This window comes from Oncorhynchus kisutch, unplaced genomic scaffold (genome assembly GCF_002021735.2).
Source record: "Oncorhynchus kisutch isolate 150728-3 unplaced genomic scaffold, Okis_V2 scaffold813, whole genome shotgun sequence".
Taxonomy (NCBI): Eukaryota; Metazoa; Chordata; class Actinopteri; order Salmoniformes; family Salmonidae; genus Oncorhynchus; species Oncorhynchus kisutch.
In genome coordinates this window covers 82,307-97,500 of record NW_022262758.1, presented here as the reverse complement: position 1 = coordinate 97,500, position 15,194 = coordinate 82,307, and the positions used below count along the sequence as shown (strand labels likewise).

Sequence of the window (15,194 nt, the reverse complement as noted above, 5' to 3'; positions counted from 1 at the left end):
CTAGAACAACTCCTACCTTCTAGACTGTTCCAGGACAGTCTGTTAGACTAGAACAACTCCTACCTTCTAGACTGTTCCAGAACAGGACAGTCTGTTAGACTAGAACAACTCCTACCTTCTAGACTGTTCCAGAACAGGACAGTCTGTTAGACTAGAACAACTCCTACCTTCTAGACTGTTCCAGAACAGGACAGTCTGTTAGACTGGAACAACTCCTCCCTTCTAGACTGTTCCAGAACAGGACAGTCTGTTAGACTGGAACAACTCCTCCCTTCTAGACTGTTCCAGAACAGGACCGTCTGTTAGACTGGAACAACTCCTCCCTTCTAGACTGTTCCAGAACAGGACAGTCTGTTAGACTGGAACAACTCCTCCCTTCTAGACTGTTCCAGAACTGGACAGTCTGTTCCTAATACAGAGCCCTAGATTTCATCCAATGATTTGAGAGTGTTGTAGTGGTCCAGTGTGTGTGTTAGGTGTGTGTGTGTGTGTGTGTGTGTGTTCCTCACCTTTAGAGAGGTCATAGTGGTCCTGTCTGATGTCTTCGTACTCCTCTGTCGTCTCCTCAAAAACTCTTCCTTCACATTCTCATCTAGCAGCTGGGAACACTGGAGAGACAACACAGAGGACACTGGAGAGACAACACAGAGGACACTGGAGAGACAACACAGAGAACCACTGGAGAGACACAACACAGAGGACAACTGGAGAGACAACACAGAAGGACACTGGAAGAGGACAACCCAGAGGGACACTGGAGAGGACAACAACACAGGAGGGACACTGGAGAGACAACACAGAGGACACTGGGAAGGATGACAACACAGACGGACACTGTGAGAGACAACACAGAGGACACTGGAGAGAATCAAAGGACACTGTGAGAGACAACACAGAGGACACTGCGAGAGACAACACAGCAGACACTGGAGAGACAACACAGAGGACACTGGAGAGGACAACACAGAGGACACTGGCAGAGACAACACCCCACTGAGGACCTACTGGAGAGAACAAACACATGAGGACCACTGGAGAGAGACAACACAGAGGACACTGGAGAGACAACACAGAGGACACTGGAGAGACAACACAGAGGACACTGGAGAGACAACAACACAGAGGACACTGGAGAGACAACAACACAGAGGGACACTGGAGAGACAACACAGAGGACACTGGAGAGACAACACAGAGGACACTGGAGAGACAACACAGAGGACACTGGAGAGACAACACACAGAGGACACTGGAGAGACAACAACAGAGGACACTGGAGAGACAACACAAGAGACACTGGAGAGACAAAAGAGGACACTGGAGAGACAACAACACAGAGGACACTGGAGAGACAACACAGAGGACACTGGAGAGACAACACAGAGGACACTGGAGAGACAACAACACAGAGGACACTGGAGAGACAACACAGAGGACACTGGAGAGACAACACAGAGGACACTGGAGAGACCACACACAGAGGACACTGGAGGAGACAACACCGAGGACACTGGAGGACACAGAGGGAAACACGAGGAACTGGAGAGACAACACAGAGGACACTGGAGAGACAACACAGAGGACACTGGAGAGACAACACAGAGGACACTGGAGAGACAACACAGAGGACACTGGAGAGACAACACAGAGGACACTGGAGAGACAACACAGAGGACACTGGAGAGACAAACACAGAGGACACTGGAGAGACAACACAGAGGACACTGGAGAGACAACACAGAGGACACTGGAGAGACAACACAGAGGACACTGGAGAGACAACACAGAGGACACTGGAGAGACAACACAGAGGACACTGGAGAGACAACACAGAGGACACTGGAGAGACAAACACAGAGGACACTGGAGAGACAACACAAGAGGACACTGGAGAGACAACACAGAGGACACTGGAGAGACAACACAGAGGACACTGGAGAGGACAACACAGAGGACCACTGGAGAGACAAACACAGAGGACACTGGAGAGACAACACAGAGGACACTGGAGAGACAACACAGAGGACACTGAGAGACAACACAGAGGACATGGAGAGACAACAACACAGAGGACACTGGAGGACAAACACAGAGGACACTGGAGAGACAACCACAGAGGACACTGAGAGACAACACAGAGACACTGGAGAGACAACACAGAGGACACTGGAGAGACAACAGAGGACACTGGAGAGACAACAACACAGAGGACACTGGAGAGACAACAACCAGAGGACACTGAGAGACAACACAGAGGACACTGGAGAGACAACACAGAGGCACTGGAGAGACAACACAGAGGACACTGGAGAGACAACACAGAGGACACTGGAGAGACAACACAGAGGACACTGGAGAGACAACACAGAGGACACTGGAGAGACAACACACAGAGGACACTGGAGAGACAACAACACAGAGGACACTGGAGAGACAACAACAGAGGACACTGGAGAGAACAACACAGAGGACACGGAGAGACAACACAGAGGACACTGGAGAGACAACACAGAGGACACTGGAGAGACAACAACACAGAGGACACTGGAGAGACAACAACACAGAGGACACTGGAGAGACAAACACAGACACAGAGATACACACTAGAGACACGAGAGACAAACACAGAGGACACTGGAAGAGACATAACCACAGATGGACACTGGAGAGACAACATAGCACAGAGGGACACTGGAGAGGAACAACACAGAGGACACTTGGAGAGACAACACAAGAGGGGACCACTGGAGAGACATACACTAGAGGACACTGGAAGAGACAACAACACAGAGGACCACTGGGATGAGATCAACACAGAGGACACTGGAGAGACAAACAGAGAGGACCACCTGGAGAGACAACACAGAGGACCACTTGGAGAGGCACAACACAGAGGCACTGGAGAGACCAACACATGAGGGGCACTGGAGAGACAACACAGGGGAGGACCACTGGAGAGATAGAGGACATGGAGAGACACAGCAGGACAACGTGGAAGAGACAACACAGAGGGACATTCTGAGAGACAACACAGAGGACACCTGGAAGGGACACACACAGAGGGACACTGGAGATACAGACACAGAGGAACACTGGAGAGACAACACAGAGGACACGGAGAGGACAACACAGAGGACCACTGGAGAGACAACACAGAGGACACTCGGAGAGACAACACAGAGACACTGGAGAGACACACCAAGGAGGTCATTCTAGCAGCTGGGAACACTGGAGAGACAACAACACAGAGGACACTGGAGAGGCACAACAACACAGAGGACACTGGAGAGACAACAACACAGAGGACACTGGAGAGCAACAACACAGAGGGACACTGGAGAGACAACAACAAGGAGGCTCATCTAGCAGCTGGGAACACTGGAGAGACAACAACACAGAGGACACTGGAGAGACAACAACACAGAGGACACTGGAGAGACAACAACACAGAGGACACTGGAGAGACAACACAGAGGACACTGGAGAGACAACAACAAGGAGGCTCATCTAGCAGCTGGGAACACTGGAGAGACAAACACAGAGGACACTGGAGAGACAACACAGAGGACACTGGAGAGACAACACAGAGGACACTGGAGAGACCAACAACACAGAGGACACTGGAGAGACAACACAGAGGACACTGGAGAGACAACACAGAGGACACTGGAGAGACAACACAGAGGACACTGGAGAGACAACAACACAGAGGACACTGGAGAGACAACAACACAGAGGACACTGGAGAGACAACAACACAGAGGGCACTGGAGAGACAACACAGAGGACACTGGAGAGACAACACAGAGGACACTGGAGAGACAACAACACAGAGGACACTGGAGAGACAACAACACAGAGGACACTGGAGAGACAACAACACAGAGGACACTGGAGAGACAACAACACAGAGGACACTGGAGAGACAACAACACAGAGGACACTGGAGAGACAACAACACAGAGGACACTGGAGAGACAACACAGAGGACACTGGAGAGACAACAACACAGAGGACACTGGAGAGACAACAACACAGAGGACACTGGAGAGACAACAACACAGAGGACACTGGAGAGACAACAACACAGAGGACAAGAGGACACTGGAGAGACAACAACACAGAGGACACTGGAGAGACAACAACACGGAGGACACTGGAGAGACAACAACACAGAGGACACTGGAGAGACAACAACACAGAGGACACTGGAGAGACAACAACACAGAGGACACTGGAGAGACACAACACAGAGGACACTGGAGAGACAACACAGAGGACACTGGAGAGACAACAACACAGAGGACACTGGAGAGACAACACAGAGGACACTGGAGAGACAACACAGAGGACACTGGAGAGACAACAACACGGAGGACACTGGAGAGACAACAACACAGAGGACACTGGAGAGACAACAACACAGAGGACCACTGGAGAGACAACAACACAGAGGACACTGGAGAGACAACAACACAGAGGACACTGGAGAGACAACACAGAGGACACTGGAGAGACAACAACACGGAGGACACTGGAGAGACAACAACACGGAGGACACTGGAGAGACAACAACACAGAGGACACTGGAGAGACAATAACACAGAGGACACTGGAGAGGACAACAACACGGAGGACACTGGAGAGACAACAACACAGAGGACACTGGAGAGACAACACAGAGGACACTGGAGAGACAACAACACGGAGGACACTGGAGAGACAACAACACAGAGGACACTGGAGAGACAACAACACGGAGGACACTGGAGAGACAACAACACAGAGGACACTGGAGAGACAACAACACAGAGGACACTGGAGAGACAACAACACAGAGGACACTGGAGAGACAACAACACAGAGGACACTGGAGAGACAACAACACAGAGGACACTGGAGAGACAACAACACAGAGGACACTGGAGAGACAACAACACAGAGGACACTGGAGAGACAACAACAAGGAGGCTCATCTAGCAGCTGGGAACACTGGAGAGACAACAACACAGAGGACACTGGAGAGACAACAACACAGAGGACACTGGAGAGACAACAACACAGAGGACACTGGAGAGACAACAACACAGAGGACACTGGAGAGACAACAACACAGAGGACACTGGAGAGACAACAACACAGAGGACACTGGAGAGACAACCAACACAGAGGACACTGGAGAGACAACAACACAGAGGACACTGGAGAGACAACAACACAGAGGACACTGGAGAGACAACAACACAGAGGACACTGGAGAGACAACAACAAGAGGACACTGGAGAGACAACAACACGGAGGACACTGGAGAGACAACAACACAGAGGACACTGGAGAGACAACAACACGGAGGACACTGGAGAGACAACAACAAGGAGGCTCATCTAGCAGCTGGGAACACTGGAGAGACAACAACACGGAGGACACTGGAGAGACAACAACACGGAGGACACTGGAGAGACAACAACAAGGAGGCTCATCTAGCAGCTGGGAACACTGGAGAGACAACAACACGGAGGACACTGACAGAGACAACACGGAGGACACTGACAGAGACAACAACACAGAGGACACTGACAGAGACAACAACACAGAGGACACTGACAGAGACAACACGGAGGACACTGACAGAGACAACAACAAGGAGGCTCATCTAGCAGCTGAGAACACTGGAGAGACAACAACACAGAGGACACTGACAGAGACAACAACACGGAGGACACTGACAGAGACAACACGGAGGACACTGACAGAGACAACAACACAGAGGACACTGACAGAGACAACACGGAGGACACTGACAGAGACAACAACACAGAGGACACTGACAGAGACAACAACACGGAGGACACTGACAGAGACAACACAGAGGACACTGACAGAGACAACAACACGGAGGACACTGACAGAGACAACAACACGGAGGACACTGACAGAGACAACAACACGGAGGACACTGACAGAGACAACACGGAGGACACTGACAGAGACAACAACACAGAGGACACTGACAGAGACAACACAGAGGACACTGACAGAGACAACAACACAGAGGACACTGACAGAGACAACAACACGGAGGACACTGACAGAGACAACACAGAGGACACTGACAGAGACAACAACACGGAGGACACTGACAGAGACAACAACACAGAGGACACTGACAGAGACAACACGGAGGACACTGACAGAGACAACAACACGGGGGACACTGACAGAGACAACACAGAGGACACTGACAGAGACAACAACACGGAGGACACTGACAGAGACAACACGGAGGACACTGACAGAGACAACAACACAGAGGACACTGACAGAGACAACAACACAGAGGATACTGACAGAGACAACAACACAGAGGACACTGACAGAGACAACACAGAGGACACTGACAGAGACAACACGGAGGACACTGACAGAGACAACAACACGGAGGACACTGACAGAGACAACACAGAGGACACTGACAGAGACAACACAGAGGACACTGACAGAGACAACAACACAGAGGACACTGACAGAGACAACAACACAGAGGACACTGACAGAGACAACACGGAGGACACTGACAGAGACAACAACACAGAGGACACTGACAGAGACAACACGGAGGACACTGACAGAGACAACACGGAGGACACTGACAGAGACAACAACACGGAGGACACTGACAGAGACAACACAGAGGACACTGACAGAGACAACACAGAGGACACTGACAGAGACAACAACACGGAGGCTCATCTAACAGCTGAGGACACTGACAAGTGTCATGTACAGCCAGTAGATGCTGTGGTCCTCACTTAGTACAGCCCACACTACACTTCCTGTCAGTAGATACTGTGGTCCTCACTTAGTACAGCCCACACTACACTTCCTGTCAGTAGATACTGTGGTCCTCACTTAGTACAGCCCACACTACACTTCCTGTCAGTAGATACTGTGGTCCTCACTTAGTACAGCCCACACTACACTTCCTGTCAGTAGATGCTGTGGTCCTCACTTAGTACAGCCCACACTACACTTCCTGTCAGTAGATGCTGTGGTCCTCACTTAGTACAGCCCACACTACACTTCCTGTCAGTAGATGCTGTGGTCCTCACTTAGTACAGCCCACACTACACTTCCTGTCAGTAGATGCTGTGGTCCTCACTTAGTACAGCCCACACTACACTTCCTAGGTGAGGACCACAGCAACTACTGACAGGAAGTGTAGTGTGGGCTGTACTAAGTGAGGACTACAGTATCTACTGACAGGAAGTGTAGTGTGGGCTGTACTAAGTGAGAACAGGAAGTGTAGTGTGTCTAGTCGGTGTAGTGTGGGCTGTACTAAGTGAGAACAGGAAGTGTAGTGCGTCTAGTCAGTATAGTGTGGGCTGTACTAAGTGATAACAGGAAGTGTAGTGTCTAGTCAGTGTAGTGTGGGCTGTACTAAGTGAGAACAGGAAGTGTAGTGTCTAGTCAGTGCAGTGTGTCTATTCAGTGTAGTGCGGGCTGTACTAAGTGAGAACAGGAAGTGTAGTGTGTCTAGTCAGTGTAGTGTAGGCTATACTAAGTGAGAACAGGAAGTGTAGTGCGTCTAGTCAGTGTAGTGTGGGCTGTACTAAGTGAGAACAGGAAGTGTAGTGTCTAGTCAGTGTAGTGTCTAGTCAGTGTACGTACCACCACCACACTCCTGGAAGCATCCAGAACATGCACCACAGGACAGCTGTAACGGGGAGCGATCTTCACTGCCGTGTGGGTCCTGTTACACACAGAGGCATCACATCAGACACAGGGCCAGGAAGTAGCGAGGTGAAAGGTCACGGTGAAGATAATGACGGTGTGTGTTGAGAGACGCATCACATCAGACACAGGGTCAACAAGGGGCCAGGAAGTAGCGAGTTGAAAGGTCATGGTGTCTGTGTGTCTTACTTGGAGGTGGTGGCCCCTCCGATCAGCAGTGGGGTCTTCATCCCAAGCCGCTCCATCTCCTTGGCAACGTAGATCATCTCATCCAGTGAGGGCGTGATGAGGCCAGACAGACCGATGATGTCTGTAGGGCGGAGGGATACACAGGAAGTTCAGCTGGAGGGACTACTTCTCAAAGAGCAGTTCACTCATTCCATCTCTGATTTCAGTCCCAATCCTACTCCTTCTCTAGCCTGGTCCCAGGTCTGTCTGTGGTTTATAGCCAACTCCAACCAATCCTACTCCTTCTCTAGCCTGGTCCCAGATCTGTCTGTGGTTTATAGCCAACTCCAACCAATCCTACTCCTTCTCTAGCCTGGTCCCAGATCTGTCTGAGGTTTATAGCCAACTCCAACCAATCCTACTCCTTCTCTAGCCTGGTCCCAGATCTGTCTGTGGTTTATAGCCAACTCCAACCAATCCTACTCCTTCTCTAGCCTGGTCCCAGGTCTGTCTGAGGTTTATAGCCAACTCCAACCAATCCTACTCCTTCTCTAGCCTGGTCCCAGATCTGTCTGTGGTTTATAGCCAACTCCAACCAATCCTACTCCTTCTCTAGCCTGGTCCCAGGTCTGTCTGTGGTTTATAGCCAACTCCAACCAATCCTACTCCTTCTCTAGCCTGGTCCCAGATCTGTCTGAGGTTTATAGCCAACTCCAACCAATCCTACTCCTTCTCTAGCCTGGTCCCAGATCTGTCTGTGGTTTATAGCCAACTCCAACCAATCCTACTCCTTCTCTAGCCTGGTCCCAGATCTGTCTGAGGTTTATAGCCAACTCCACCTCCAAGCAGTTGGCAAGACAGCCCAAACTGATCTGGGACCAGGTTAATCACCTCCTAGTGCTGCCCCGTCAGACAGCCCAAACTGATCTGGGACCAGGTTAATCACCTCCTAGTGCTGCCCCGTCAGACAGCCCAAACTGTTCTGGAACCAGGTTAATCACCTCCTAGTGCCGCCCCGTCAGACAGCCCAAACTGATCTGGGACCAGGTTAATCACCTCCTAGTGCTGCCCCGTCAGACAGCCCAAACTGATCTGGGACCAGGTTAATCACCTCCTAGTGCTGCCCCGTCAGACAGCCCAAACTGATCTGGGACCAGGTTAATCACCTCCTAGTGCCACCCCGTCAGACAGCCCAAACTGTTCTGGAACCAGGTTAATCACCTCCTAGTGCCACCCCGTCAGACAGCCCAAACTGATCTGGGACCAGGTTAATCACCTCCTAGTGCCACCCCGTCAGACAGCCCAGACTGATCTGGGACCAGGTTAATCACCACTTACTGTCCTAGTGCCACCCCGTCAGACAGCCCAGACTGATCTGGGACCAGGTTATTCACCACTTACTGTCCTAGTGCCACCCCGTCAGACAGCCCAGACTGATCTGGGACCAGGTTAATCCTATTGATTAAAGCAGAGCTACAGTACAGTGGAACTGATAAGCCACAAGGTTCATGTCAACACACCTGCTTTGCAGTCGATGGCTTCCCTCAATATCCTGTCGCATGGAATCATGACCCCCAGATCGATCACTCTGGGAGAAGGAAACCGAACGGGGTTAGGACAAGGTTATGGAAAGGTACAGGAACCAATCAAATCAAATTGTATTAGTCACATGCGCCCGAATACAACAGGTGTAGTAGACCTTACAGTGAAATGCTGAATACAACAGGTGTAGTAGACCGTACAGTGAAATGCTGAATACAACAGGTATAGTAGACCTTACAGTGATATGCTGAATACAACAGGTGTATTAGACCTCACAGTGAAATGCTGAATACAACGGGTGTAGTAGACCGTACAGTGAAATGCTGAATACAACAGGTGTAGTAGACCTTATAGTGAAATGCTGAATGCAACAGGTGTAGTAGACCTTACAGTGAAATGCTGAATACAACAGGTGTAGTAGACCTCACAGTGAAATGCTGAATACAACAGGTGTAGTAGACCTTACAGTGAAATGCTGAATACAACAGGTGTAGTAGACCTTACAGTGAAATGCTGAATACAACAGGTGTAGTGGTACAGAGTCAATGTGGAGGCTATATACAGGGGGTACCGGTACAGAGTCAATGTGGAGGCTATATACAGGGGGTACCGGTACAGAGTCAATGTGGAGGCTATATACAGGGGGTACCGGTACAGAGTCAATGTGGAGGCTATATACAGGGGGTACCGGTACAGAGTCAATGTGGAGGCTATATACAGGGGGTACCGGCACAGAGTCAATGTGGAGGCTATATACAGGGTATTATGGTACAGAGTCAATGTGGAGACTATATACAGGGGGTACCGGTACAGAGTCAATGTGGAGACTATATACAGGGGGTACCGGTACAGAGTCAATGTGGAGGCTATATACAGGGGGTACCGGTACAGAGTCAATGTGGAGGCTATATACAGAGGGTACCGGTACAGAGTCAATGTGGAGGCTATATACAGGGGGTACCGGTACAGAGTCAATGTGGAGGCTATATACAGGGGGTACTGGTACAGAGTCAATGTGGAGGCTATATACAGGGGGTACCGGTACATAGTCAATGTGGAGGCTATATACAGGGGGTACCGGTACAGAGTCAATGTGGAGACTATATACAGGGGGTACCGGTACAGAGTCAATGTGGAGGCTATATACAGGGGGTACCGGTACAGAGTCAATGTGGAGGCTATATACAGGGGGTACCGGTACAGAGTCAATGTGGAGACTATATACAGGGGTTACCGGTACAGAGTCAATGTGGAGGCTATATACAGGGGGTACTGGTACAGAGTCAATGTGGAGGCTATATACAGGGGGTACCGGTACAGAGTCAATGTGGAGGCTATATACAGGGGGTACTGGTACAGAGTCAATGTGAAGGCTATATACAGGGGGTACCGGTACAGAGTCAATGTGGAGGCTATATACAGGGGGTACCGGTACAGAGTCAATGTGGAGGCTATATACAGGGGGTACCGGTACAGAGTCAATGTGGAGGCTATATACAGGGGGTACCGGTACAGAGTCAATGTGGAGACTATATACAGGGGTTACCGGTACAGAGTCAATGTGGAGGCTATATACAGGGGGTACTGGTACAGAGTCAATGTGGAGGCTATATACAGGGGGTACCGGTACAGAGTCAATGTGGAGGCTATATACAGGGGGTACTGGTACAGAGTCAATGTGAAGGCTATATACAGGGGGTACCGGTACAGAGTCAATGTGGAGGCTATATACAGGGGGTACCGGTACAGAGTCAATGTGGAGGCTATATACAGGGGGTACCGGTACAGAGTCAATGTGGAGGCTATATACAGGGGGTACTGGTACAGAGTCAATGTGAAGGCTATATACAGGGGGTACCGGTACAGAGTCAATGTGGAGGCTATATACAGGGGGTACCGGTACAGAGTCAATGTGGAGGCTATATACAGGGGGTACCGGTACAGAGTCAATGTGGAGGCTATATACAGGGGGTACCGGTACAGAGTCAATAGTGAGGCTATATACAGGGGGTACCGGTACAGAGTCAATGTGGAGGCTATATACAGGGGGTACTGGTACAGAGTCAATGTGGAGGCTATATACAGGGGGTACCGGTACAGAGTCAATGTGGAGGCTATATACAGGGGGTACCGGTACAGAGTCAATAGTGAGGCTATATACAGGGGGTACCGGTACAGAGTCAATGTGGAGGCTATATACAGGGGGTACTGGTACAGAGTCAATGTGGAGGCTATATACAGGGGGTACCGGTACAGAGTCAATGTGGAGGCTATATACAGGAGGTACCGGTACAGAGTCAATGTGGAGGCTATATACAGGGGGTACCGGTACAGAGTCAATGTGGAGGCTATATACAGGGGGTATCGGTACAGAGTCAATGTGGAGGCTATATACAGGGGGTACCGGTACAGAGTCAATGTGGAGGCTATATACAGGGGGTACCGGTACAGAGTCAATGTGGAGGCTATATACAGGGTATTACGGTACAGAGTCAATGTGGAGGCTATATACAGGGGGTACCGGTACAGAGTCAATGTGGAGGCTATATACAGGGGGTATCGGTACAGAGTCAATGTGGAGGCTATATACAGGGGGTACCGGTACAGAGTCAATGTGGAGGCTATATACAGGGGGTACCGGTACAGAGTCAATGTGGAGGCTATATACAGGGGGTACCGGTACAGAGTCAATGTGGAGGCTATATACAGGGGGTACCGGTACAGAGTCAATGTGGAGGCTATATACAGGGGGTACCAGTACAGAGTCAATGTGGAGGCTATATACAGGGGGTACCGGTACAGAGTCAATGTGGAGGCTATATACTGGGGGTACCGGTACAGAGTCAATGTGGAGGCTATATACAGGGGGTACCGGTACAGAGTCAATGTGGAGGCTATATACAGGGGGTACCGGTACAGAGTCAATGTGGAGAATCTATACAGGGGGTACTGGTACAGAGTCAATGTGGAGGCTATATACAGGGGGTACCGGTACAGAGTCAATGTGGAGAATCTATACAGGGGGTACCGGTACAGAGTCAATGTGGAGGCTATATACAGGGGGTACCGGTACAGAGTCAATGTGGAGGCTATATACAGGGGGTACCGGTACAGAGTCAATGTGGAGGCTATATACAGGGGGTACCGGTACAGAGTCAATGTGGAGGCTATATACAGGGGGTACCGGTACAGAGTCAATGTGGAGGCTATATACAGGAGGTACTGGTACAGAGTCAATGTGGAGGCTATATACAGGCGGTACAGAGTCAATGTGGAGGCTATATACAGGGGGTATCGGTACAGAGTCAATGTGGAGGCTATATACAGGGGGTACCGGTACAGAGTCAATGTGGAGGCTATATACAGGGGGTACCGGTACAGAGACAATGTGGAGGCTATATACAGGGGGTACCGGTACAGAGTCAATGTGGAGGCTATATACAGGGGGTACCGGTACAGAGTCAATGTGGAGGCTATATACAGGGGGTACCGGTACAGAGTCAATGTGGAGGCTATATACAGGGGGTACCGGTACAGAGTCAATGTGGACAATATGTACAACTAAATACAACAACAGAACACGCCCCTACCTGAAGTTGTTGCAGAGAACACAACAGAACAACAGAACAGAACACACCCCTACCTGAAGTTGTTGCAGCCCAGCACCACTCCTACAATGTTCTTTCCGATGTCGTGGACGTCTCCCTTCACTGTGGCCAACACTATGGTGCCCTGGTAGGGGTCCTAACAGGGGGGGTATAGATCATTACTGTAGAGCTGTGATGAATCAGTCCCTTCACTGTGGTGCCCTGGTAGGGGTCCTAACAGGGGGGGGGTATAGATCATTACTGTAGAGCTGTGATGAATCAGTCCCTTCACTGTGACACTATGGTGCCCTGGTAGGGGTCCTAACAGGGGGGGGGGGTATAGATCATTACTGTAGAGCTGTGATGAATCAGTCCCTTCACTGTGACACTATGGTGCCCTGGTAGGGGTCCTAACAGGGGGGGGGGGGTGTAGATCATTACTGTAGAGCTGTGATGAATCAGTCCCTTCACTATGATGTTAAACGTGTTGACGATGAGAAACCTCCTCGGTATTAATGTAGAGGAGAGATGTGATGAGATGGGGAGACAGAAACAGACTGTAGAGAGAGACGGACAAGGCAGGTAGAGAGACAGACTCACAATCTCCTCTACTGATCCTGATGCCAGTAGCATGGCCTCTCTCTCCTTCTCCATGAAGGGGATCAGGTGGGCGACAGCCTTCTTCATCACACGTGCTGATTTTATCACCTGTTACACACACGCGCGCGCACGCACACACACCGGATCATGAGAAGAATAGAAACCTCTTATAGTATCTCCTCTGTGATCTCTTCCCCCCCTACCTGAGGATATCTCTTCCCCCTCCCTACCTGAGGATATCTCTTCCCCCCCCTACCTGAGGATATCTCTACCCCCCCTACCTGAGGATATCTCTACCCCCCCCTACCTGAGGATATCTCTTCCCCCTCCCTACCTGAGGATATCTCTTCCCCCCCCTACCTGAGGATATCTCTTCCCCCCCCCCTACCTGAGGATATCTCTTCCCCCCCTACCTGAGGATATCTCTTCCCCCCCCCCTACCTGAGGATATCTCTTCCCCCCCTACCTGAGGATATCTCTTCCCCCCCTACCTGAGGATATCTCTTCCCCCCTACCTGAGGATCTCTCTCTTCCCCCCCTACCTGAGGATATCTCTTCCCCCCCTACCTGATCTCTTCCCCCCTACCTGAGGATCTCTCTCTTCCCCCCCTACCTGAGGATATCTCTTCCCCCCTACCTGATCTCTTCCCCCCCTACCTGAGGATCTCTCTCTTCCCCCCCACCTGAGGATCTCTCTCTTCCCCCCCTACCTGAGGATCTCTCTCTTCCCCCCCTACCTGAGGATCTCTCTCTTCCCCCCCTACCTGAGGATCTCTCTCTTCCCCCCCTACCTGAGGATCTCTCTTCTCCCCCCACTCTCTATCTCTCTCTCCTCTCCTCTCCTCCATATCTTCCCCCCCTACCTGAGGATATCTCTTCCCCCCCTACCTGAGGATATCTCCCCCCCCCCTACCTAAGGATATCTCCCCCCCCCCCCTACCTGAGGATCTCTCTCTTCCCCCCCCACCTGAGGATCTCTCTCCCCCCCCTACCCGAGGATCTCTCTCTTCCCCCCCCTACCTGAGGATCTCTCTTCGCCCCCCACTCTCTCTCTCTCTCTCTCTCTCTCCTCTCCTCCATATCTTCCCCCCCTACCTGAGGATATCTCTCTTCCCCCCCTACCTGAGGATATCTCTCCCCCCCCTACCTAAGGATATCTCCCCCCCCCTACCTGAGGATCTCTCTCTTCCCCCCCTACCTGAGGATCTCTCTCTTCCCCCCCTACCTGAGGATCTCTCTCTTCCCCCCCCTACCTGAGGATATCTCTTCCCCCCCTACCTGAGGATATCTCTTCCCCCCTACCTGAGGATCTCTCTTCCCCCCTACCTGAGGATCTCTCTTCCCCCCCTACCTGAGGATCTCTCTCTTCCCCCCCTACCTGAGGATCTCTCTCTTCCCCCCCTACCTGAGGATCTCTCTCTTCCCCCCCTACCTGAGGATATCTCTTCCCCCCCCTACCTGAGGATCTCTCTTCCCCCCCTACCTGAGGATCTCTCTTCCCCCCCTACCTGAGGATCTCTCTTCCCCCCCTACCTGAGGATCTCTCTTCCCCCCCTACCTGAGGAT

The 15,194-nt window shown here is 51.1% G+C and overlaps 1 protein-coding gene across 1 annotated transcript in view; it reads right to left on the bottom strand.

The window, feature by feature from the left end:
• The window catches only part of LOC109886805 (methionine synthase-like), a 65,132-nt gene that overhangs the window by 11,912 nt on the left and 38,026 nt on the right, over window positions 1–15,194 (bottom strand). The window contains 7 exon segments of the mRNA XM_031816525.1: window positions 510–572; window positions 575–608; window positions 7,669–7,750; window positions 7,921–8,041; window positions 9,420–9,487; window positions 13,085–13,185; window positions 13,629–13,736. Of these exon segments, the coding sequence (XP_031672385.1) occupies window positions 510–572; window positions 575–608; window positions 7,669–7,750; window positions 7,921–8,041; window positions 9,420–9,487; window positions 13,085–13,185; window positions 13,629–13,736 (577 nt within the window).